The sequence below is a fragment of the Polypterus senegalus genome, chromosome 10 (assembly GCF_016835505.1).
Source record: "Polypterus senegalus isolate Bchr_013 chromosome 10, ASM1683550v1, whole genome shotgun sequence".
Taxonomy (NCBI): domain Eukaryota; kingdom Metazoa; phylum Chordata; class Cladistia; order Polypteriformes; family Polypteridae; genus Polypterus; species Polypterus senegalus.
The window spans coordinates 21,208,031-21,235,765 of record NC_053163.1 but is presented as its reverse complement, the minus strand read 5'-3'; the positions used below and the strand labels follow the sequence as shown (position 1 = coordinate 21,235,765).

The window sequence follows — 27,735 nt, the reverse complement described above, 5'->3', positions numbered from 1 at the left end:
TATTTGAAATCAATTAAATAAACACTTAAATAACAATAAAAAAGCTAAAAGAACACCAGCCTTTTTTGTGTGATATTTAACAATGAGCATAAAATAAATAAATCTTAGAAGATTAGTCAAGCAAGCGGAACACTTATTAAGCATTCCATATTTTTTATAAAGCTTTCCTGCTGTAGTTAAGGTGTTTTTCATAATATAGAACACTTACCTTTTTTGAAATCAGAATGTCATTGAGTTTACATAACTCTTTCTTTATTCCAGAGACTCTGTCTCTTGCCTTCCTCAATAACCAGTATGCCTGTGGGAAAATGGATATGGTCAGACTAAAAACAAAAATAAAAAAAAGTATAATTTAGTAGTTCATAAGGGAAAATAAGCATCCTTCCTATTAATGTGTACCTTGATATTAGTTCTGTAGTGTAGGCTGGAAGTATCAAGACAAAGAAAGACAACTCCTCATGTTCTAAGTAAAGGAATGAATTTACTATCTCATTCTATCTAGGCTTCTGAAAAGACCACATGGCAAAAATGAGGTAAACCTGGTGTTATGGGAGTAAGTTCAAAAAGATAGAATTCCTCACACATGATGAATAATGTGCATGTAATGTATGCAATCAGCATGCTGTCTTCTCAGAATGATGGAAACATTTTTGGTTATAAATAGTTTGGTTAATTTGTTTGGTTAACACTTACCCCTTCTGAAATTGAAATGTCATTCAGATTGTACAGATCTTTTTTTATCTCATGGATTGCATCTTTTACATCACTCAGTAACCATTTCTCCTGTGTAGAAAGAGATAGGGTGGATTCAGAAAGTATTCAGGCCCCTTCACCTTTTTCACATTTTGCTATGTTGCAGTCTTGTGCTAAAATCATTTACATTCATTTTTCCCCATCAAGTAACACTCAGTACTCCAGAATGACAAAGCAAAAACAGGAATTTAGAAATTTCTGCAAATATCTCTCTATTATAAAAAAATCCTGGAGAGAAACACTAGGGTGTTAAGATCACGGAAGACACTTAAAAGACCCGCAAGACGAAAGAAAATGGCCATGGAGCGTCTCGCAGAGACCTTAAACATGAGACATTGTGCCAAGAGATTGACCCAGGACCGTCTTGCGATGATGGAGAACATGAGATTCTTGCAAGACACGCCCTACTTAAAATCAATCTATACTAATAAAAGGCAAAGCCCTCACTGACTGACTAACTGACTGACTAACTGACTGACTCACTGACTGACTCATCACTAATTCTTCAACTTCCCGTGTAGGTAGAAGGCTGACATTTGGCAGGCTCATTCCTTACAGCTTACTTACAAAAGTTAAGCAGGTTTTATTTCGAAATTCTACGCATAACGGTCATAACTGAATCCTACTTACGTACATATATACGGCTATAGCCTGCAGCTCGGTTGCCGTGTGAGGCGGAGTTGCATCCCCCATCACCACGCCTCCCACATAGTTGGCTGCCTGCCTATATTGCGTCCCCCATACCCACGCCTCCCACGTAATTGAGTGCCTGCCCATATAAGGCCGTCCATCAGCAGCAATCCAAGCTGTGAGAAAACAGTAAAAAGGAGGTGTGTCAGACGTCGTGGTACATTTTCTGATGCAACTAGACGAAAACAACTTTGTGACGCTGCTGCCAAATACTTGCAGAAAAATCCACAAGTTAATACAGATGCTGTCGCTAAATACTCGCGGGCAATTCCACAAGTTCATAGACACGCTGCCACTAAATATTCGCAGGCAGATCAAAAAGTTAATACCGGGAATGCCTGTTAAACATCTTAGATTCACGAATAGCGATATGGGTGGTGAGATGTCTATCGAGGTGATCACTGTAATATTTATATGTCATTGAAATGTATTATTATCAGGTATGGTTTAGGCACCTATGTCATCAGGAAGGCACCAGAAAAAGGGACCTCAAGGTTACTATTATGGAAGTTAATTTAGAGCACGGATGCCGTGAATGTAAGAGCTGTAATAAATAAAGTTCCCCTGCATACTTTAAAAGAAAGTCTCACCATCATTTCATTTTTCACAATTTGTGAAAACAAGACATGGTGTCAGAATAAAGGACAGTCATGGATTTTGTTGGAGTTCCCTTGCCATGAATTGACTGGGATTCTCTTAACCTGCCGGGAGAATGGAAAAAGTTCCGATAGCACGTGGAGTTGATGTTTTCTGGCCCGCTAAAAGGCAAAGACAAGAGTGAGAAATGCAGCTACCTGCTCCTGTGGACTGGGGAAAAAGGATGAGACTTTTTAACACATGGACTCTCACCCAGTAGGAAGCCAAGGTACTGAAAACTTATTATGACTATTTTGAGGCGTTTGTCATGCCTAAGACAAATACGATATTCGCGAGATACAAGTTTAATGAGAAGACGCAGGGTATAAATGAGACTTTTGATCACTTTGTAACGGAGTTAAAATTGCTAGTGAAGGATTGTGCTTATGCAAACGAAGATGAGATGGTCATTGATAGAATAGTGTTTGGCTCAAACTCAGCGAAAGTGCGAGAGAAACTTTTAAATGCCGGGTCTGAGCTAACATTAAATAAAGCCGTGGACAACGCAAGATTGCACGAGATTGCACAAGCACAGCTGAGAACCTTCGATGCATGTACTCAGAGCGGCTCACGTGAACTGACTGTGAACGCAGTACACAGATAACAAGCAAGAGCTCCAAAGAGTGCTGAACAAAAAACGCATTACACAATTGAGAAGGCAGCAAAAGAATACGAAGTGTGTGACGCATACAAGCATATTCATAAGTGCAGCTACTGCGGAAACAAAGCACACGGTGGAAAAAGTCAATGTCCAGCTAAAGGAAGACAGTGTAAAAAATGTGGTAAATTGAACCAATTCACTATAGTTTGCAGGACTGGGAAAGGTAAACCCGTGCATGCAGTGTGTGATGACTCAGATACAGAGGAAGACGAGCTGTTTATTGATGCAGTAAGAAAGGAACAACCCTCTGAATCAGAACAAGCCTTTGTAGACATATCATTAGAAAAGCAAGGTGTAAAGCTTAAGTTTAAATTAAGTTCATAGTGTGGCAAATCCACAACTTAACACCGGGAATGCCTGTTAAACATGTTAGATTCACGAGTACTGATTTGGGTAGTGATCACTTCGATGAATGAAACCTGTTATCTTTACAACGGTTGACAAACACAGAATGTAACTTGAACACAACACATCCTCCAAATACGAACCTGATTGAAAGAAATAATGATAATCAAATCCTTGATGACAGCAACACTCATAACAGTGACAAAACAATTACATTGACAATCATGTTACGTTATTTTTAAAATGATTCCTTTTCTTTTTCATAACTTCTTTAACACACTACGTCTCCGCTGCGAAGCACAGGTATTTTGCTAGTATCAAATAAGACAACGGGCAGCAAAACATTCAGTCATGTGACGGATTTGAGCCACACAGGTCCAGGGTCTCAGCGCATATAAAGCGCATAAGGACAATACGTTATAAATGAAACGTTGACGACTAAGCGAAGAAGAAAGCAGCGCAGAGAAAAGAGACTCCAAAACGTTGGAGAGAAAAAAGAGCAAAAAAGAAAAAATAATCTAGGTGCAAGTTCAGAAAATAAGGAAAGTAATTATCAGCCCGTAACAAGTGGAATTGAAACAAAGCATGTCCAATCGGGCTCAGAACTAAAAGACAAAGTAAAAGACAAAGTACAACTTCATAAATATACACATGTGGAGAAATGTACAGAATATGAAAGTAAGAAAATTATAAAGCATAAAAAAAGAAAGTAAAGATCACAGTAGCGCAAAAAAAAAGGAAATTATTACTCGAAAAAGGGAAAATAATCACCACAGACTAGGTGTCACTGAAAAAAAAGTAGGACAAAGCAAGGTCAGAAATAAAAAAACAGTAGAAAACAAAGTAAAACGTCATAAAGAGGTTAAAAAACAAGGAGGCCAAACACATGTAGAGCAGGTAATGAAAACTGGAATTCAAAAGACACATGCAGAAACACATACAGAGTAAGATACAGAATATGAAAGCAGAAAAAAAAGACAGTGTCAAAAAAAAGAAAGCAAACAACGCATTAGCGCAAAGAAAGAGAAATAATGAAAAGGTGAATAGAGATTGAATATATGGACACAGGTGATATGTCAGAAGTATATAAATATTGTAAGGCTTTGAAGTTTAAGTCAGAGAATTTCAAAAATGTGGTTTACCTCACATGCATCTATTGGTTACTCTGCAAAAAAAATTATTAACTACTGATGATGTCCATCGTTTTGTCTGTGTTAAAATTCCAATCAGACAAACCTCTCCTGAATTATGGTACAAAGTCATTAAACACATGTCTCACTGACCTCATTTAAAAGATTCAGAATATTGGGACACAAAAGATTCCTAATATTGTTTTTACAGAAGTTCTGAAATAAAAGTGAAACTAATGAAATAGCAACAATTCAAAGAAAAAAAAATCTTTAAAGTGTGTATCCGGAAAACCAAACATGGGGGTTGGAGAGCGAAGTGAGCAGGGGGCAAAGCCCCCTAGTAGTAAAAATGAAAATATCACATTGACAAAAGTATTCAGACCCTTTATTCAGTACTTCACTGAAGCCCTTTTGGCAATGATTACACTCTGGAGTCTTCTTGGGTCTAACCTTACTTTGGGAATGTTATGCCATTCTTTCCTTTAGATTCTATGAAGATCTGTCATGGTCAATGGAGAATATTGGTGGGCAGCTATATTCAGGTCTATTCAGAGATGTTTGATTGGGTTCAAATTCAGACTCTGGCCAGGCAACTCAAGAATATTCATGGAGTTGTTCCTAAGACACTCCTGTGTTATCTATGCTTGATGCTTAAGGTCGTTATCCTGTTGTAAGGTCAACCTTGGATCCAAGCTGAGGTCTAGAGTTCTCTGGGGAAGGTTCTCTTTAAGAATATCTCTGTACTTTGCTCCATTCAGTTTTCTTTCAACCCTGTCTAGTCTCTCAGTTCCTGACGCTGAGAAACAACCCTATATCATGATGTTGCCACCGCAATGTTTTACTGTTAGAATAGTATGGAATATGTGGGGTGTAGTGCCTGGTTTCCTCCTGACATACTATAACATTAATCTTGGTTCATCAGACGGGGCATTTTCTTTCTCTCAGTCTGAGAGTTCTTTAGGTGCCTTTTCTGTAAACTCCAAGAAGCCTTACATGTGTCTTTTACTGAGGAGAGACTTCTCACTGGGCACTTTGTGGTCAGATCAGTTGAGAGTCCAGCTAATGGTTGTCCTTCTGGATGTTTACCCATTCCCCACACAAGTTGTCTGGAGCTCAGGTGGAGTGACCATCAGTTTCTTGTACCATGGCCCTTCTCTCATGATCACTTAGTTTGGCTGGGTAGCCAGCTCTAGTTACAGTCGGGATGGTTTGAAACCTCTTCCATTTAAGAATTCTAAAGGCAGCTGTCCTCTTTGAAACCTTCAAAGCTTCAATAAATTTTTGTAGCCAGATCAGATCATACATGTTCACACTTGTCTCAAAGCTCTGCAGACAATTTGCTTGATCTCATGGCTTGGTTTTGCTGTGATACACATTGTTAACTGTGGGACCTTCTATAGACAGGTGTGTGTGTCTTTCCTAATTATGACCATTCAATTGAATTGACCACAGGTAGATCCTAAACAATGTGTAGAAAATTTTAATGATGGTCAATAGAATAGGATACTCATGAGACAAATTTCAATTGTTATAGCAAAGGTAGGGGAAAATTAATTTAAGTGATTTTGCATACTGCAGTGGGCTGGCGCCCTGCCCGGGGTTTGTTTCCTGCTTTGCGCCCTGTGTTGGCTGGGACTGGCTCCAGCAGACCCCCCGTGACCCTGTGTTGGGATGTAGCGGGTTGGATAATAGATGGATGGGTGGATTTTGCATAAAGCTGCAACACAGTAAAATGTGAAAAAAGTTAAAGGGTCTGAATACTTTCTGAAAAAAAATATTCTGCACTATAAGCAAAAATAGACTGCTTCCTTAATCTGGGCCTTAATGTCAGTTGCATAGTGTGAGCTGGAGATATCAGAACACACTAATACTTTTAATGTTGATCAAAATAGAAAATGAATTTAATAACATTTTGGGTTATTAAAAATGCATAGCCAAAAAGTGAAGTTAACTTGCTTTGACCAAAACTGTTTACTCAGTTATTATTTTGCTTGTATTAAACATTCATGCAACACCCTCATAAAAACAACAGTAAATGTTGGATACAGATGAAATGGATAGATGTAAAAGTTCCTCTGTTTCAATTAAGTCAATTTTGGAATATATTTGGAATAAATAAATAACACCCCAAAAACTAAGAGAGCTGAGAGAGGACCAACATTTTGTAACTACTTGAGGATAAAATGCATAAATGTAAGATAATTAGTCATGTAAGTCTGTAAAGCTTTGTGTTTTTTACATACCTTTGATAGTACAGAACACTTACCCCTTTTGAAGTCCAGGTCTCATTAAGCTTGTCTAATTTTTCCTTCATCATTGAGACTCTGTCTCTTGTCTTGTTGAAAAGCCCGTTTTTCTGTGTGAAAATGGATTTGGTCGTATTCAAAAATGATTATATATATATATATATATATATATATATATATATATATATATATATATATATATATATATATATATATATATATATATATATATATATATATATATCGTGGACACTAGAGGGCACAGTTGCTCCTCAAATCCAAGACACACAGACCCTGAGCTTGTTTATTTTTTGACAAACTCTTCACAATGTTTTCCACCACCACAGGCAGAAGTAAACAGGCAATAAAGCACACAAATGATTCTTTCTCTCTTTCTTTCTTCCTCCTCTGCTAATCCCAACAAGCTTTGTCCACCATTCTTCTGAATCTGGCTCGTCGACTGGGTTTAAAGTGGTTCCTTTTATAGTGGCCAACCCGGAAGTCCTTCCACTCTTCTGCCCACGTGGTCTGCCAGCACTTCCTGGTTAGGTGAAAACCTTATCCTATAGAATTCCTCCACAGCTGTTATTTAAAAGAAAATCCCCCAAAGTAATTGGTGCTGGAACAGCCCCGGATTGCCCATTCCTTCTTGCTGCAGCTTACACTTGAATTGACTGTTTTGGAATTTGCCACAGGGCCATTGCCTGCTGACATAGGACTTGACTATATTGAGAAAAATGCTGTGAGTAATTAAATGGATTAAAGGAAAGTTGAGATAGTCTGAAGATATTATATTAGGTGGGAAAAATGAGATGGGAAAGGGATTTCAACATCTGAAATGTCATTGTTTAGCTCTTTAATGTACAATATTATTGATACCATTTAAATTGTAAAAGTAACTGCTTAAAAGTAATACATATATTGTGTGGACAAAATTAAAAATATCTACAGTTTAAATTAATAGAACACTGACTTTTAGGAAAAAAGTATACACTACAGTTACTTCTGAGTATATAATATTTGATATAACGAAAATATCTCTAGATTTAATTTTAAGCATACATATAAATGTGCATCAACTTTGTTTGAAATATCAGGCATAGTTCTTGAGAAGGTTTTCTTTTGATAACTATAAATTACAAAGGAGACAAATTCTCTTAAAATAAAATGCTGCAAGTTGTTCATCTTGTGATTCTTTTGGGAAGTGCAAGTGTTCTTATTAAAATTTTATTTATATGCATTATGCAGTATATGCTGTGTAAAAGGATATTGTTCTAGAATATTAACTATGTATATCAGTCAGACATATTATTAATATTAAGTAGTAAAAATATAGAAATTGGAAATTTATGCAGCTTTCTTTATAGCAGTCCTTTCAATCCATTCTGAACACACGACACTGGGTAATTGACAAAAGGTTTAATATTTCTAGGTTGGGAAGAATCAGAAGGGGAGGGACAGTGGTAGCTCTACTACCTTTCAAAAAAGGGAATATGGTTTTAAAGTCCAAGGTGCTCCCTGTTTAGAGTTTGCATGTTCTCTTCACGTGGTTGAGTTTCATCCAAGTGTTCTGGTTTTCTCCCACAGTCCAAAGACATGCAGGTTAGGTTAATTGGCAATACTAAATTGTCCCTAGTGTGCGTGTGTGTTTGACCTGTGGTGGACTGGTGCCCTGTCCAAGGATTGTTCCTGCCTTGTGCCCAGTTCTTGTGGAGATAGACTCCAGCTTCACGGAGAGCCTGCTCAGCATAAGTGGTTTGAGAAAGTGGATGGATGGATGGATGGATGGAAGAAAGAGATTATAATAATTGAGCTGTTTTGGAAAAATGTACAAATGTAATTTTGAATGTACACTGGTTTTAAAGACAAGTTGCAAAGGTGATGTATATATTAGAAACAATGTAAGAAAATATGTTTACTAACAAAAATATAGACTGTGCTTTTTCTACAGATTCAATGCTTTATGGCAGATGCTTAGATGACACTAGACATTAGCAATACTGTGTGCCTGAATTTGCTTTAACAAGAAGTTATGTGGAAAGAAATCAGAATTTTTTAGCATAAATAAATCGTGAATTGGAATAAAAATAATGTTACACTAGTGAAACTGAATTGAATCTCTTTTTAAAAGTGTTGTTGGCAAATGCAGTACTATAGCATACTGTACTAGCTCCAGCAGAAGTTGTCCAAATGCAGGGAGACTCTGCATTATTATTATTTATTTATTTATTTATTTTTAATTTAATTAATTTTATTGCAATCATTCCATACAAATCAATCAATTTTTACAAAAAGTAGAATTGAGAACAAGTCGACCCCCACCCCTGAGAGGGAGAGCAAGGCAAACGGAGTAAAACTTAAGGCTTGTAAACATACCTAAATTGATGAGTTTGATAAGTCAATAGAGATGAATGGAGAAGAAAAAGAAATACAGAAATAACTGCTTCCTCTGTGCTTTAAGAGTTTATTTTAAAATATTACTGATTAGATCCTGCCATGTTTTGAAAAAAATCTGTACAGATCCTCTAACTGAGTATTTGATTTTTTCCAATTTCAAATAGTATAAAACATCGGTTTCCCACTGACATAAAAGAGATCTTTTTCCCAGTGTCCTCTTGGATCTTTGAAAGGGAGGGACTGTAAAATGATTTTATATATTGCAGAAATGGTGTCTGAGTCCTTGAGATTGAGCAATATTTTTCCAGCATGGATGAGGGTGCAAGATGAGGAAAATCGGAAAGGTTCTGTTTAACAAAGTTCCTGATTTGAAGATAGTGAAAGAAATGTGTAGCTGGAATGTTAAATTTGGAATGTAATTGTTCATAGGATGCAAAGACGTTGTCTATATAAAGATCTCTAAGCAAATTAATCCCAAATTTTTTCCAGATATTAAAAACTGCATATGTTTGCAAAGGTTGAAAGAGGTGGTTCTCTTGCAGAGGTGCCACAGATAAAAGCTTCTCCATCTTAAAATGCTTTCTACATTGGTTCCATATTCTGAGTGATTGAAGCACAATTGGGTTATTAGTATATTGCCGATAACTTGCATTAATTGGGGCACAGAGCGGGAATATAAAGAAGTACTGCAGGATTTTACTTCTATTTCACACCAAGCCTGTGTATGTTCTTCTATTTGTGTCCAGGTTTTTATAGCTTGTATGTTTGCTGCCCAGTAATAAAACTGGAAGTTAGGTAGAGCCATGCCACCTTCTGCCTTTTGTTCTGAATTCCAAATAAATGAGGTTATTGATGAATCTAATTGCTTAAAAAATGATTTGTTGAAGTATATTGGGATGTTTTGAAATAAAAAAGGAGCTTAGAAAGAATATTCATCTTAACAGTGTTAATTCTTCCAGCTAGTGAGATGAAGGGTTGACCATCTATGCAAGTCTTGCTTAATTTTTTCCACGCAGACGGCATAATTTTGTTGATAAAGAGCTTTATGTTTACTTGTGATGTTTACCCTAGGTATTTAAACTGTTCTGCAATGATAAAAGGTAGGGTATCTAATCTAATATTATATGCTTGAGAATTCACTGGAAAGAGTACACTTTTATTCAGATTAATTCTGAGACCAGAGATCTTTTGAAATTCTGTGAGTGCTGTTAAGACTGCAGGCACAGAATTTTGTGGGTCTGATATATACAGTACCATATCATCTGCATATAGAGAAATTTTCTGTTCCAGTCCTTCTCTGATAATCCCCTTTATCTGATCAGTATTTCGACAGTGTATTGCCAGTGGTTCAATGGCAATTGCAAACAGTAGTGGTGACAAGGGGCATCCTTGTCTGGTACCACGTTCTAGTTTAAAGTAGTCTGAACAAATGTTGTTGATACAAACTGAAGCTTCTGGATTGGTATACAGTAATTTGATCCATGCACAAATGTTCGGGCCAAACCCAAATTTCTCCAATGTAGTAAAAAGGTATTTCCATTCAATCATGTCAAATGCTTTTTCTGCATCCAATGATAATAATATTTCTGGGGTGTTTGATTTAGTTGGTGAGTATATTACATTAAACAGGTGTTGAAGATTTGAAGATAAGTGTCGGCCCTTGATAAATCCAGTTTGATCTTGTGATATTACCGAGGGAGCACTTTCTCCATCCTTCTAGCTATGATTTTGAGAGTATTTTAACGTCATTATTCAAAAGTGAAATTGGTCTGTATGATGCACATTGTAATAAGTCCTTATTTTGTTTTGGAAAAACAGTGATTAATGCTTGGTGAAAAGTTTGAGGAAGAGTTTGATTGTCTCTGGCTTCTGTAAATGTTGCTAATAGGAGGGGAGCTAGCTGAGCGGAGAATTTCTTATAAAATTCTGCAGGGTAGCCATCAGGGCCTGCTGCTTTCCCGCCTTGAAGTGACTTTATAGCATCTAGTAATTCTGATAACGCCAGAGGTTTATCAAGTTCCTCCACACTAAAAGTGTCTATTTGTGGTATCTGTAATGTATCCAGAAATGCATTAGATTGTGTATTGTCTTCTTTAAACTCAGTAGAATATAAGGATTTATAGTAGTCTCTGAAAGTGTGCATTATATTTTTGTGGTCGATGATTTTGTCTCCGTTCGTGTTGGTGATTACTGGGATTGTGTTGCGGACTTCTTGCTTGTGAATTTGTTGAGCTAAAAGCTTATTAGCTTTCTCTCCATGTTCATAGTAATGATGTCTGGATTTATAAATTAGTTGTTCAGTTTCTTTAGTTGTCAAGAGGTTTAGTTCTGAATGCAGAGCCTGCCTTTTCCTATGTAGAGCCTCGCTTGGAAGCCTGGCATGTTCTTCATCTATTCTAGTAATTTGCTTTTTATCTCTGCTACTTTCTTGGTTTCTAATTTATTTCTGTGGGAAAGATATGAGATAATCTGTCCTCTTAAGAAGGCCTTAAGAGTTTCCCAGAGTATTCCTGCAGAAATCTCTGAGGATGTATTTGTCTCTAGAAAAATGATTTGTTTGGATATAAATTCTGTACAATTCTCGTCTGCTAATAGAAGCGGGTTGAGGCGCCATCTGCAGGGTGAGTGTGTGGGGCTTAGTAACTTTAGCTCCAAGATCAGAGGTGCATGGTCAGAAATAACAATAGCATCGTATTTGCAAGATTTAATCGCAGGCAAGAAATTATTATCTATAAAGAAATAATCAATTCTTGAGTAGCAATGATGTACTGGTGAGTAGAAAGAATATGTTCTTGGGTTTGGGTTTAAAAACCTCCAGGGGTCTGATAAGTTGTGATCAGTTATAAACTTTGTAATTATCTTTGCAGTGTTAGATGTTCCCCTGTGGAGAAGTCCTATCTAAGAGTGGATTTAAAACACAATTAAAGTCCCCAGCCATTATAATTTTATGAGTGTTCAGATTGGGAATGGATGCAAATAAATTTTGTATAAATTCCTTATCATCAACATTAGGTGCATAAACATTTATCAAAATCATTTTACAGTTAGATAAGTCTCCCATGACCATCACATATCTCCCTTCAGGATCCAATACTACATCTGATGCTACAAATGGACTGTTCTATGTATGAGAATTCCCACACCTCTAGTTTTCTTTGTAAAACTAGAATGGAACATTTGGCCAGTCCAGTCTTTTGCAGCGGAACTGATCCTTGCTTAGTAAGTGGGTCTCCTGTAAAAATACTATTTTAGCATTTAAACCTGTTAGGTGAGAGAGTACTTTCTTTCTCTTTAATTCGTGATTCAGGCCTTTAACATTCCAGCTCACGAAGTTAACTGTCCCATCATGGAGACATTGATTCTGAATTTTTGATGTCATTTTATAGTCTTAACTGGAAGTGAGACAGCTTCAGCCTTAATTTCCTATTTCCCCAAGAGTTATTGCCATGCAGCTTATTATTACGTTGGTAGTTATAATTATAAAAATTAAAAGGATAGATTAGATATAGATATAGCCTGCTCTCTTTCTCTCCCCTCCCTTAATCCCCACCCTCCCTTTTTGCCTCCCCACGTGAGGCTAGACCCTACTTCACACAGTCCCGGTCCTCTGACATACCCAGAGACAGAGCACATCCAAAGCAAAACAAGCCCCACGCAGCGCGTTTTAGGATTAAAAAATAGAGATATCTATTACCAATATAGTCTAAATACTATATGCCTAAAATTTAATCATTAACAAACTATGAACTTAAAATATATATAATCTTCAGCAATCTTAATGTATTAAGATAATACACCCGGATAATAAACCCAGGGAATGGTGTTAGAAAGTGGTCCAGAATAAGCATAATAAGTCTTAATGCAATAATAGCAATAACAATAAACCAAGGGTATGGTGTTGAACAGTCTCGTTTAGGGTAAAGAAAAAATAATTAGATAAGAAAAAAAAAACGTCTATAACTGTAATTAAAACATAAACAGATAGCGTCCGAGTAATAATGAGGATATATAATGATAAAAACCTGTATCTTAACAAATCTTAACAAATAGATCATACAATAGGTTATTTATCCTTGCCATATCATGACTCACTATTATGCTTCAGAATAGTGCCAGGACATTTATTATTTCTGTTACCTTGATTTCTTTTCCCATCTTTCATGTCACAGGAAATGTGTTTATTCTTAATATAATGAGGAAAAATTAGAAATAATAGACTAATGGGCTACATTAATGCTTTATGCATAGTATGTAAGATCCAGTCTGAGTAAGTTAATGTTAAATTTACAGTACATACTAGAATAGAATGCAAGTGCATAGACTATGGATTTTTTTCCCCCACAATCTAAAATGTTAATGGAATATTCCAGGCACATTGTGATGGTGCATGTTGGCTCCAAGCTCTCTCTTCCTATTTGAGTGCCTCTTAAACCCGGCACAGTCAATAGTCATGACCGGGATGAGCTGTGCAAATGAGGACACCACATGGAGCAAGGGGAAGGTACAAAAGGTTTCAGGTGCTGATTTTGTCTCTCTATCTCTCTAGCTGTTACTAGACATGTGGGCTCAATGATTTCTGTAGAAAGCAGTCCATATCCTTTGCAAGATAATACAGTGCATTTGAGAAATAATACAGTTGCAAGAATAAGTTTTAGCTCTTCAGTGGTTTTATGTTTTAGTACTAAAAAGAGTTTTGACATGTGAATGTAAACCTCAAACCACACATGATGTTCACAAACTAAAGTATAACAACAGATTGAAAGCAAAAGAAGTTATTGTACTGCATATAGGGTATGGTGGGAAATGATCTTTAATTAACATCTCAGGAAAGAAGTGGAAGGCAGAATGCATAGAATAACTTTCCAGCTCCAGATGTGCAAAGTATTCAGTCATTCAAGTTAAAATGTTTCATAGATCACATTTATAAATTGTCCAAAATGTTCCCTGGGCAAGATCTAATCTGATAGTGAATGCACCAAATTAACATCATTTTGGACAAAAATCTTTGAATGCCTATCAGACAGCCTTGGTGTCACAATCACCCATTAACAGCTGTGCTTGGTGGACAGTGCAGAAGAGCAAATTGATTGTAATAGCCGATACCACACTAGCACGTAGACTTGTCTTGCTTTACTGGAAGAATCCTAACCCACCTGTTATAAGTCAGTGGGTAACTGATGTTCTATATTATTAGAAATTGAAAAAAAAATCTAATTCTCACTTAGAGGATCTTATCAAATTTTTTTCTAAAATATGGCAAGATTTAATTAATAACATTTTAGAATAAGTATTTTTTTGCTGTTAGCTTTCCTCTTCCTTTTTCTTGGGTGGAGGTTGAATTCTGTTTTGTTGCTTTCCTTTTTTTACTTTATGATATTTTTTTTCTTTTCATTTTTGTTTTCTAGTGTTAGTTTCTTGTGTTTGTGCACTCACTATGAAGTCATTAGTTGTATAAGTTTAACTTGATTGTATGCAATGTTATTTTCTTCAAGTAAAATAAAAAAATATACCGTCTAAACATTACTAATTTTGAAAACTATTACCACTTGAAATTACCTATTTATAATTTAACATTCACTTTTGAGTGCAATTTTAGCAGCAATTTCTCTAGTGTCTTAGCTCATTTATATGTAAATTCTAATTGGTTATTAAAAAAACTTTACAACTGTGTTAACACAGCTGAAACCTGCAATTCTGTTCAATAAAGGAACTCAGTTGTCTACTCTTGTATTGTAAGGTACCAGCATACATCTCTGGATTCAAAATGGTCAAAATGAAACAGCTCCTCAAAAAAAAAAATAGGGGTCTAATATTGTTTTGTGAAATGACTGATTTTGATGTGACAGATCATCAAGAAACTGAAGATTTCAAATAAAGATACCAACTACTGTCTTGAGAGAAGAGGGCAAACTGGATCTGTCCACAATAAAAAAAGAAACGCATGGTCCAGATCTGCAACTGTATAAGAGGATAATGACATGAGAGTGTGTAATTTGAGAAAAATCAACCTTAAAAGTCCTCAGTTGGCTGCTTACTTAAATAAATACCAAGTACTAATATTCTCTTGCAACAGTGAAAAGATTAAAATGGACTAAAGAACACAGATATTGGATGGCTCATTTCAGATATAGTCTTTTCTTTAAAACTCTACCCCTAAGAGCTGTAACTGAGTCATCATTTCATTATTGCAAATGTCACTGCTATATATTTTATAAGTATATTATATACAGTTTCAAGAAAGTTTTCAACCTTTTAAGAAGAATTGTTGGTCAATTAAAAGATTTAATGCTGATTAATTTTTAATTGAAATTAACTGCATATTAATGGCAATTTATAACATTTCCTTCAAGTATAGTAATCTTTCTATGAAGCACAAAATACTTAGTAATTAATACAAAACAGTTTTAATAATTACTTTCCTATGCATATTAAACTATTTCAGTTGAATAGTTTTGTGTAACAGAAAAAGAGCTGGTTGTTCATGGGATGATATCCAGATACAGAAAACAAATGTTGATAAAGGAAAGGCCCAGTGTTGGAAAAATTATTTTTAAAAATAACAATTATATTAATCATTACTTACAAAAGGTAACTAAATATGGTATAAAGTTACTTGTTATAAAATGCAGTATAATGCATTTCAAACTGTGCTTTTCCTTTGCATTATTTTTCCTTCTAGCAGAGATATGAAATCCATACTTATAATCAAATTAAATCTATCTCCTTAAAGAAAGAAAAAAGAGAATCTTGAACCATTCATAGTTCATTCCAGATCAAGAAAGATGATAAAATAAAGAAGGACAGAATGAAACAAAAAAAACTTTTAAATATGTTTCATGGTTAGGGGCGGCATGGTGGCGCAGTGGTAGCGCTGCTGCCTCGCAGTTAGGAGACCTGGGTTCGCTTCCCGGGTCCTCCCTGCGTGGAGTTTGCATGTTCTCTGCGTGGGTTTCCTCCGGGTGCTCCAGTTTCCTCCCACAATCCAAAGACATGCAGGTTAGGTAAATTGGTGATTATAAATTGGCCCTGGTGTGTGTTTGTGTTTGTCCTGTGGTGGGTTGGCACCCTGCCCAGGATTGGTTCCTGCCTTGTGCCCTGGGATTGGCTCCAGCAGACCCCCGTGACCCTGTGTTCGGATTCAGCAGGTTAGAAGATGGATGGATGTTTCATGGTTATGGATCTGACAGGGTTCTTCAATTAGATATGTTAAATTGTACATTGTCATAGAATGTATCATTTATGAATTAGAAAATAAAACTATTTTAACCTTCAGCCCAAATGGATGGACATTTTAACATGATCAATTTCCAAGTTGTACTGGTTACAGTATAATATAGGATAATGTAGGCTGTAATGTAGGCTACCGTGGGTAACACAAATTAATTAAATAAAAACAACTTACCATGTCTGTTTGGGGAACTGTGAATTAAGTATAAGGAATCAAGTGATTCCCCACTGTGTCATCTGCTGTTTCAGGTCAGATATCCCTCAGAGACAGGGTAGACCTTTTGACATTCTGTCTCCCACTCAGACCAGCACTTCAACAGCCTCTTTTACAGGCAGACCTGGATTAGTGGACATCACCATAGCAATGTTTGCAGTGCTTGTGTTATCTTGTTCTGGATGTTTCTCTGTACTACAAGATGTGACTCTTTTTTTATTGTCATTGTGTGAATACAGCACTGCAGTGGGGCAATCTTATGGAGCACAGAGAGCTTCTATGTCTGGAATGTTACAGCGTCACTCATTCACTCCACTTGTAAAACTGGCTTGATTTTAAGTGTTTTGATATTATTCTCTCCACTGTGAAGACCTAGTGTATATATGAAGTGATGTGTATGAAAATATGTGTTGGATTTCATCCTTTATTGATTCAATATGTTATGTAGTATTTTATGTTCCAGTACGGAATGATCCCGTATTATAAGTAAAGGGCTGCTATGTGATGTGTCGTCAGATTATCCAGATTAAATGAATGCATTTAGGGACTGCATTATAAAATGTAGGGTGGTGCAGTGGTAGCGCTGCTGCCTTGCAGTAAGGAGACCTGGGGGTTCGCTTCCCAGGTCCTCTCTGCGTGGAGTTTGCATGTTCTCCCCGTGTTTACGTGGGTTTCCTCCCAAAGACATGCAAGTTAGGTGCATTGGCGATCCTAAATTGTCCCTTGTGCTTGGTTTTTGGGTGTGTGTGTGAGCACTGTGCTGGGCTGGTGCCCTGCCCAGGGTTTGTTTTCTGCCTTGCGCTCTGTGCTGGCTGGGATTAGTTCCAGCAGACCCCCCGGTGACTCTGTAGTTAGGATATAACGGGTTGGATAATGGATGGATTATAAAATTTAATCTGAAAAATCTTTAACATGTTAATTGGACGTGTTAACGCCAATTAATCAGCAGCTATACTTTTAAGTATTTACTGGATTTCTTCATTATTTACTCAGAATAAAGTGCTCTGAACGTCAACTAAGTCATAGTAAACAAACAAAATCTTCGGAAACAACACACAAATAATTGAGTGACTGTAGTCAATACTGAGCATACTGTTCAAATATCACAGTATGGTCCACGCTAGAAAAAGTCTACGAAAAGTTGTTTCCTGCAGCTGTAAATCAGAATTGTGTAACAAGTAGAAGGAATTTCAGAGCATTCCTCCTTTCAAAATTGTTTCAGCACATTTATAATTTTTGCAGAATAGACCTGTATCTTTAAAGTCTACCCTACAACTCTTGTCTGAAACTCAGAAGTGGTTGTAATTACCACTTTAAATTACTAGCACTCTTTTTAGGTTGCCTTTGGTCTCTTATAGGACCACCCCACCCATGTGCTGTCTCACTCTCTGCTCCTGATTGTGCCATAAATCCTGCAGTTCTTAATGCTTATCTTTAGAATGTTCTGTAACATAATGTATGAATATGTAATTCTTTTCTGTTCCTCTCTCAAGTACTTTCATCACTAACATCTTTTTGCTCTTTTTTTAAGCTCCTTGTGTTTTTAGCTCTTTTTTTCTGTATTATTCACCTTAGACTTTGTAAGAAATAATTTAGTTCTATAAAATCCTCCTATTGTCTTCATAAACAGCATTGTCCAATAATAACAGTCTGTTAAATACTGTATGTGAATATTAGCATTGGGTTTTATGTTGTAGTTTGTTGTAACCTCTGTGAACTCTCTGCATTTGTATTGTTAATGAAGGCCTGTACTTTATTTTACCTATTTGGTATTACTTTTTTTCACAACAGCCAAGGCACATCTAGGTGCTTCTAAAAAATTAAAGATGTAACTTTTGTGAACAGCAACTTTTAATGATGTCAGCTGACCATGCCTAAGAAAGACATTTTATTTCAAAAGTAAATGCAAATTCTAACCCACATTCATTAAACAAAATACTAACTCATGAAGTTCACAGTTCTAAATTAAAATACTGTACTGTACATTCAAATATTATTGTGGATAATATGAAAATAAACAATAAAAGAACATGTATTGTGCCAATGTTATGGCAAAGACATTATGTGTTAATATATACTCACCAGTTCTTTTTGTCTCCTCTGATTCATCTTTTATATGAAAAGAGAATACACACAATCAGTCACTAAATATGCTGCCTCACTGGCTTTATTTTAAGAGGTTATATAAGCATTAAAGCATAAGCATGGAGTATCGCCACGACTGCTGAAGGCCTGTGCGTTGGAACTGGGGAGTCCTCTACAGCGCATCTTCAACCTGAGCCTGGAACAGGGGAGAGTCCCGAGGCTTTGGAAAACATCTTGTGTCACCCCAGTCCCAAAGGTATCACATCCTAGTGAGCTGAATGACTTCCGGCCTGTCGCTCTGACGTCACATGTGATGAAGACCATGGAGCGGCTGCTGCTTCACCACCTGAGGCCACAGGTCCACCATGCCCTAAATCCTCTGCAGTTTGCATACCAGGAGAAGGTGGGAGCGGAGGATGCCATTATCTATATGCTACACCGATCCCTCTCCCACCTGGACAGAGGCAGTGGTGCTGTAAGAATTATGTTTCTGGACTTCTCTAGCGCCTTCAACACCATCCAACCTCTGCTCCTTAGGGACAAGCTGACAGAGATGGGAGTAGATTCATACCTGGTGGCATGGATCGTGGACTATCTTACAGACAGACCTCAATATGTGCGTCTTGGGAACTGCAGGTCTGACATTGTGGTCAGCAGCACAGGAGCGCTGCAGGGGACTGGACTTTCTCCGGTCCTGTTCAGCCTATATACATCAGAGTTTCAATACGACTCAGAGTCCTGCCACGTGCAAAAGTTCGCTGATGACACTGCTATCGTGGGCTGCATCAGGAGTGGGCAGGAGGAGGAGTATAGGAACCTAATCAAGAACTTTGTTAAATGGTGCGACTCAAACCACTTATACCTGAACACCAGCAAGACCAAGGAGCTGGTGGTGGATTTTAGGAGGCCCAGGCCCCTCATGGACCCCGTGATCGTCAGAGGAGACTGTGTGCAGAGGGTGCAAACCTATAAATACCTGGGAGTGCAGCTGGATGATAAATTGGACTGGACTGCCAATACTGATGCTCTGTGTAAGAAAGGACAGAGCTGACTATACTTCCTTTGAAGGCTGACGTCCTTCAACATCTGCAATAAGATGCTGTAGATGTTCTATCAGACGGTTGTGGCGAGTGCCCTCTTATACACGGTGGTGTGTCCAGGTGTGAGGCAGCATAAAGATGAAGGATGCCTCACACCTGGACATACTGGTGAGGAAGGCAGGCTCTATTGTAGGCACGGAGCTGGACAGTTTGACATCTGTGGAAGAGCGATAGAAGCTGAGCAGGCTCCTGTCAATCATGGAGAATCCACTGCATCCACTGAACAGGATCATCTCCAGACAGAGGAGCAGCTTCAGCGACAGACTGCTGTCACCGTCCTGCTCCACTGACAGACTGAGAGATCGTTCCTCCCCCACACTATGTGACTCTTCAATTTCACCCAAACGTTAATATTATACAAAATTCTTGTCTGTTTTTTACCTGCATTTTTATTACTTTTTAATTTAATATTATTTTTTGTATCAGTATGCTGCTGCTGGATTATGTGAATTTCCCCTTGGGATTAATAACGTATCTATCTATCTATCTATCTAAAAGTAAAGATGTGTATTATTTTCCTCTGATATTAAAATATTTTGTTCTTCAATGATGAGTGTGTGCTTGCAATCTTGCAGTTGAGTACAAGATAAAACAAACTTCTTTAGGAAGCGTGTGGCTCTTTCAAATATAACTACTATTACATTTCTTGACATTTTCTTGTCATTAAACACTAGTAAATGTTGATATTGGTTTTATATTGCAGTTTGTTTTAGCTTCTGTAAATCATCTGCTGTTGGGTTGTTAAGAAAAGCCCATACTTTATTTTGCCTGTTTGGCATTGTTTTATTTCCACATCAGCCTTGGAACATCTAGGTGCCTCTTAAATAATTTAAGACTTAACTTGTTGTGAACAGCAACTTTTAGTGGGGTCAGCTGACTAGGCCTAAGAAAGGCATTTTGTTTCAAAAGTAAATGCATATTTTAAACAAAATCCATTAAACAAAATACTAATTCGTAAGTTCACAATTTCAAATTAAAAAACAGTACTGTACATTCAGATATTAAGGTTTTATAATATGACAATAAACAATATAAGAACATGCACAGTACCAAAGGTATTATGATTTTGTAAAGTATACTTACATTTTTGAACTCTATATTCCATTTCTCCCACTTTGTGAAAAAAGAAGGAAAAAAAATCAGTCATTAACTAAATAATAATTAGGCGGAGTGGTGGCTAAGGATCTGCACTGGCAATCGGAAGGTTGCCGGTTCGAATTCTGTAAAATGCCAAAAGGGACTCAGCTCTGTTGGGCCCTTAAGCAAGGTCCTTAACCTGAAATTGCAGAGCGCTTTGAGTAGTGAGAAAAGCGCTATATAAATGCAAAGAATTACTATTATAAATAATAGACCAAACACCTGCCATAATTAATGTATGCACACATCAAAATCCTTTTGAGGAATCTTGGAATTCATGGAACAGGAAAAACAAAGATAATCAGTTAATCACTACATAATCAGGCAGATGACATGACTTGTTGTTTGACTATTCAGAAGTAACAAAAAAAAACCTTTATATGTACACACATGAGTCTTGACACTTGGAATGTACCTTGAATCTTCAAATGAGCTGGGAGCGCCATAGCATAAAAAATGGGACCAACTCTCCTATAAATAACATACGGTCCAAAATATCATGGAGAAGGTTTATAGAATGGAATGCTTTGGTGTATGTCTAGTGCAGCGAGATACACCTGCAGCCTGGCATGAAGCTTTTCTGGTATGCAAACCTTTTTACGGAGGTTTCTGATATCCTCAGGTTCACCCTGACTACCTGCCACACTGAACTGAGCCTAGTGAGATACTGATGAAGGTACAAAGAAAGAATATAGCAGTGGAGATTGTTTTGTTTGAACCTGTACAAACATACAAAAAGAGACAGTTTTATAGAATGATAAAATACAGTACATTGCTGGCAATTTTTTCCATAAATAGCACTTTACACCAATTAGTTTGCTCAGAATTTATTGTGTAATAAAAATTCTCCAGATGTATAGTCACATACTTATTTGACAATTAGCTTTCGGGAAGATATCCAGTAGTCAAATTTGCACTACGCTCTATTCACAGAAAAAAATAAAAAATGAGAACAAATTTGAAGCCGTCAGTCAGTCCTTTTCGAACCTGCTATATCCAAACACAGGGTCACGGGGGTCTGCTGGAGCCAATCCCAGCCAACATAGTGTGCAAGACAGGAACAAATCCCAGGCAGTGTGCCAGCCCACCATAGGACACACACACACAACAGGGACAATTTAGGATCGCCAATGGGGCAATCTGTCCAAAATATTTGACCCTGAGAATCTATGGAAACGGACCACTCCTGTAACAGAAAATTTAACCCAGCCATCGAGGTTGCACACGCCAGCACGGTCTTAGTGTCAGTCCCATGCCCAGGTAAATTGGAGAGGGTTGTGTCAATAAGGGCATCCGGCATAAAACCTGTGTCAAATAAAACATGTAGTTGAGAAATAGAATGAACATAATGGATCAGTCGATGCCCAGATTAGCAATGGCTACCACCGATGCTAGTGTCCAGTTGGGTATGGGTAGAAACTATGCTACTGCTGGGCGAAGAAGGAGAAGGAGAAATAGAGGGGGAAAGCGAGTTCAAAGACAATCAAACAAGAGGAAGGGAAAGAGTGTGGAATTCAGAGTCAGAGCTTTGAATGTTAACACTAGAACTGGTAAAGGTAGTGACCTGGCTGATATGATAGAGTAGAGAAAGGTAGATGTACTGTGTGTACAGGAGACCAAGCAGAAAGGGAGTAAGACCAGAAGCATCAGAGGTGGGTGTAAACTGTTCTACCATAGTGGGAAGGAACAGAAATAGGGTTGGGGTAATTGTGAAGGAAGAATATGTTATTAGTGTTTTGGAAATGAAGAGAATGTCTGGCAGAATCATGAGCATAAAGTTGGAAAGTGAAGGGGTAATGTTAAATGTCATCAGTGCATGTGCTCTGCAAATTAATGGAGGAGAAAGAAGATTTCTGGAGTATGGTAGATTAAATGGTGGAGAGTATACCCAAAGAAGAAAGAGTGGTGATTCAACACAGCTGAAACCTGCAATTCTGTTCAATAAAGGAACTCAGTTGTCTACTCTTGTATTGTAAGGTACCAGCATACATCTCTGGATTCAAAATGGTCAAAATGAAACAGCTCCTCAAAAAAAAAAATAGGGGTCTAATATTGTTTTGTGAAATGAGTGATTTTGATGTGACAGATCATCAAGAAACTGAAGATTTCAAATAAAGATACCAACTACTGTCTTTAGAGAAGAGGGCAAACTGGATCTGTCCACAATAAAAAAAGAAACGCAAGGTCCAGATCTGCAACTGTACAAGAGGATAATGACATGAGAGTGTGTAATTTGAGAAAAATCAACCTTAAAAGTCCTCAGTTGGCTGCTTACTTAAATAAATACCAAGTACTAATATTCTTTTGCAACAGTGAAAAGGTTAAAATGGACTAAAGAATACAGATATTGGATGGTTCATTTCAGATATAGTCTTTTCTTTAAAAATCTGCCCCTAAGAGCTGTAACTGAGTCATCATTTCATCGTTTTAAATGTCACTGATATATATTTTTATAATAAGTACAGTATATATACAGTTTCAAGAAAATTTTTAACCTTTTAAGAAGAATTGTTGGTCAATTAAAAGATTTAATGCTGATTAATTGCATGATTAAAATTTTTAATTGAAATTAACTGCACATTAATGGCAATTTATATAATTTCCTTCAAGTATAGTAATCCTTCTATGAAGCACAAAATACTTAGTAATTAATACAAAACAGTTTTAATAATTACTTGCCTATGCATATTAAATTATTTTACTTGAACAGTTTTGTGTAACAGAAACAGAACTGGTTGTTCATGGGATGATATCCAGATACAGAAAACAAATGTTGATAAAGGAAAGGATCAGTGTTGGAAATATTTATTTTAAAAATAACATTTACATTAATCATTACTTAGAAAAGGTAACTAAATATGGTATAAAGTTACTTGTTATAAAATGCAGTATAATGCACTTCAAACTGTGCTTTTCCTTTGCATTATTTTTCCTTCTAGCAGAGATATGAAATCCATACTTATAATCAAATTAAATGTATCTCCTTAAACAAAGAAAAAAAGAGAATCTTGAACCATTCATAGTCTATTCCAGATCAACAAAGATGATAAAATAACAACAGAATGAAACAAAAAAAACTTTTAAATATGTTTCATGGTTATGGATCATACAGGATTATCTGACAGGGTTCTTCAATTAGATGTGTTAAATTGCACATTGTCATAGAATGTATCATTTATGAATTAGAAAATTAAACTATGTTAACCTTCAGCTCAAATGGATAGATATTTTAACATGATCAATTTCCAAGTTGTACTGGTTACAGTATAATAATAGTGGGCTCTGCCCCCTGCTCGCTCTGCTCACCCACCCAGGGTTTGGTTTACCAGATAAACAATTTTAAGAGATTGTTATTTTAATGGGAATTGTTACATATGCATCATTTTCATTTTTACTTTAAAACTTTTGTAAAAACAATATTTGTTCTTTATTTCCTGCCCCGGACATGGTTAAATCTCTTTCTCGTGGGACTTGTAATGCTGCTCGCGTTGTGAAGGGAGGGTCTGAACTCACGCTAAAGGGATGCAATTGGTTCAGCTGCTGTCTTGCTGCTGCTGCTGCTGGCCAGCTGCGTGTTCTATTTGTCACGCTTTGTGTCAATCATTTAAAAGACTGTACAGCAGCAGTCCTTTTGGCACTTCATGACCCTGCCGCTAGCGTTCTAAAGGGGAAGGTGGGGGCGGGGTGAGGGCTGAACGCACGCTAAGGAGATACACTTGGATCATCTGCTGGCTTGCTGCAGCAACTGCTGGTGAGCTGCGTGTTCTGCATGTCATTGTTTTAAGACCTGGGAGCACCTGAAGTGTTTCTGCCAAAAGCATTCCAACAACTGCTAGGTCAGATGTCTGTGAACTTGTTTTAAATTGTTTATAAGTAGGTTGTGACGTGCAAAAGTCACTGTCTCACTGGTTTTGCTTCTTAAGGTTGTAATGTCTAGTTTCGTGTGTCATCAAAGTGTCTCTCCAAGATGATCAGGTCTCATTCGTTTCGCTCAAACCCCCCGGAGGCGTGCTACACTCCTGCCACTTTGTGTCTCTCCCACTTGTGTTGTGAAGGGGGGGAGCTGAACGCTCGCTAAAGAGAAGTGGACGGATAGGCTACTGGCTTTGTGCTGCTTCTGCCAAGGTGCGTGTTCTGCTTGTCGCTCTGTGCATCGATCATTTAAAAGCCTGTACAGCAGCTGTACTTCTGCCTCACAGCCTTGTTTCGCGTGATGTTAAAATGTCTTCCAAGAAGATCATGTCTCGTCTTCCTGGTCTCCCTGCCAAGATTTTTTTTTATAATTGAGAGATAGGATAATGTAGGCTGTAATGTAGGCTACCGTGGGTAACACAAATTAATTAAACAAAAACAACTTACCATGTCTGTTTGGGGAACTGTGAATTAAGTATAAGGAATCAAGTGATTCCCCACTGTGTCATCTGCTGTTTCAGGTCAGATATCCCTCAGAGACAGGGTAGACCTTTTGACATTCTGTCTCCCACTCAGACCAGCACTTCAACAGCCTCTTTTACAGGCAGGCCTGGATTAGTGGACATCACCATAGCAATGTTTGCAGTGCTTGTGTTATCTTGTTCTGGATGTTTCTCTGTACTACAAGATGTGACCTTTTTTTATTGTCATTGTGTGAATACAGCACTGCAGTGGGGCAATCTTATGGAGCACAGAGAGCTTCTATGTCTGGAATGTTACAGCGTCACTCATTCACTCCACTTGTAAAACTGGCTTGATTTTAAGTGTTTTGATATTATTCTCTCCACTTTGAAGATCTAGTGTATATATGAAGTGATGTGTATGAAAATATGTGTTGGATTTCATCCTTTATTGATTCAATATGTTATGTAGTATTTTATGTTCCAGTACGGAATGATTTCGTATTATAAGTAAAGGGTTGCTACTACTAATACACTTGGCTTCATTTCACAGGGCACAAGGAAGGAAACAAACTATGGGTAGAACGCCAGCCCACCGCAGACTCATGAAGTTCACAATTCCAAATTAAAATACTGTAATGCACATTCAAATATTATTGTAGTTAATATACAAATAATCAATAAAAGAACATGTATTGTGCCAAAGTTATGGCAAAGACAGTATGTGTTAATATATACTTACCAGTTGTTGTTGTTTCCTCTGTTTAATCTTTTATATGAAAAGAGAACACACACGCAATCAATCACAAAATATGCTGCCTCACTGGCTGTTTATTTTAAGAGGTTATATAAGCATTAAAAGTAAAGATGTGTATTATTTTCCTCTGACATTAAAATATTTTGTTCTTCAATGATGAGTGTGTGCTTGCAGTCTTGTAGTTAAGTACAAGATAAAACAAACTTCTTTAGGAAGCGTGTGGCTCTTTCAAATAAAATCTAATTACTATTACATTTTTTGCCATTTTTTGTCATTAAACACTTGTAAATGCTGGTATTGGTTTTATGTTGTAGTTTGTTTAAGCTTCTGTAAACCATCTCTTGGAACATCTAGGTGCCTCTAAAATAATTTTAAACTTAACTTTTTTGAACAGCAACTTTTAGTGGGGTCAGCTGACCAGGCCTAAGAAAGGCATTTTATTTCAAAAGTAAATGTATATTCTAAACAAAATCCATCAAACAAAATACTAATTCATGAAGTTCATAATTTCAAATTAAAAAACAGTACCGTACATTCAAATTTTGAGGTTTTATAATATGACAATAAACAATATAAGAACATGCACAGTACCAAAGGTACGGCAGATATGGCAAAGACAGATTTTGTAAAGTATACTTACATTTTTGAACTCTATATTCCATTTCTCCCACTTTGTGAAAAAAGAAGGACAAAAATCAGTCATTATCTAAATAAGAGACCAAACACCTGCCATCTGAGTAGTGAAGTAACAAAATTGTTTTAACATACATAAACAGAGAGAGAAAGAGAGAGTGCAATCATGATTTCATGAAATGCAGGCTTAATATAACAGCGTCTGAAAACAGTAACTCTAAAAATATGAGAATAAACTATGAACATACAAACCCTGATACAAAGTTGTAGTAGCTATTTTAATTAATGTATACTCACATCAAAATCAATTTCATGAATCTTGGAATTCATGGGACAAAAAAAAAACAAAGATAATCAGTTAATCACTACATAATCAGGCAGATGACATGACTTGTTGTTTGACTATTCAGAAGTAACAAAAAAAAACCTTTATATGTACACACATGAGTCTTGACACTTGGAATGTACCTTGAATCTTCAAATGAGCTGGGAGCGCCATAGCATAAAAAATGGGACCAACTCTCCTATAAATAACATACGGTCCAAAATATCATGGAGAAGGTTTATAGAATGGAATGCTTTGGTGTATGTCTAGTGCAGCGAGATACACCTGAGGCCTGACATGAAGCTTTTCTGGTATGCAAACCTTTTTACGGAGGTTTCTGATATCCTCAGGTTCACCCTGACTACCTGCCACACTGAACTGAGCCTAGTGAGATACTGATGAAGGTACAAAGAAAGAATATAGCAGTGGAGATTGTTCTGTTTGAAGCTGTACAAACAAACAAAAAGAGACAGTTTTATAGAATGATAAAATACATTGCTGGGAATTTTTCCATAGATAGCATTTTACACCAATTAGTTTGATCTGAATTTATTGTTTAATAAAAATTCTCCAGATGTAGAGTCACACACTTATTTGACAATTAGCTTTCGGAAGATATCCAGAAGTCAAATTTGCACTACACTTTATTCACAGAAAAAAATAAAAAATTAGAACAAATTTGGGGCAATCTGTCTAAAATATTTGACCCTGAGAATCTATGGAAACGGACCACTCCTTTAACAGAAAATTTAACCCAGCCATTGAGGTTGCACATGCCAGTGCAGTCTTAGTGCCGGTCCCATGCCCAGGTAAATTGGAGCGGGTTGTGTCAGGAAGGGCATCCGGTATAAAACCTGTATCAAATAAAACATGTAGATGAGAAATAGAATGTACATAATGGATAAGTCAAGGCCCGGGTTACCAATGGATACCACCGATGCTAGAGTCCCACCACCAACTTGAATGTATCCATTATTCCTACCTTAGACCTCACCACGGTCACACCTCCCTCGTACATATCCTATA

At 36.9% G+C, this 27,735-nt stretch overlaps 1 protein-coding gene across 6 annotated transcripts in view; it reads right to left on the bottom strand.

The window, feature by feature from the left end:
- Nucleotides 1-27,735, bottom strand: part of LOC120536904 — a 290,128-nt gene that overhangs the window by 128,840 nt on the left and 133,553 nt on the right. For 3 of the 6 annotated variants that reach the window (XM_039765462.1, XM_039765459.1, XM_039765460.1), the window contains 8 exons: nucleotides 26,682-26,702; nucleotides 26,392-26,421; nucleotides 25,737-25,763; nucleotides 20,568-20,597; nucleotides 18,382-18,408; nucleotides 6,482-6,571; nucleotides 694-783; nucleotides 209-298 (listed from right to left, as the gene is read on the bottom strand). In XM_039765462.1, coding sequence (XP_039621396.1) covers nucleotides 209-298; nucleotides 694-783; nucleotides 6,482-6,571; nucleotides 18,382-18,408; nucleotides 20,568-20,597; nucleotides 25,737-25,763; nucleotides 26,392-26,421; nucleotides 26,682-26,702 — 405 coding nt within the window. The remainder of the gene's footprint in view (nucleotides 1-208; nucleotides 299-693; nucleotides 784-6,481; nucleotides 6,572-18,381; nucleotides 18,409-20,567; nucleotides 20,598-25,736; nucleotides 25,764-26,391; nucleotides 26,422-26,681; nucleotides 26,703-27,735) is intronic. The other 3 variants (XM_039765463.1, XM_039765461.1, XM_039765465.1) reach the window with 3 other exon arrangements.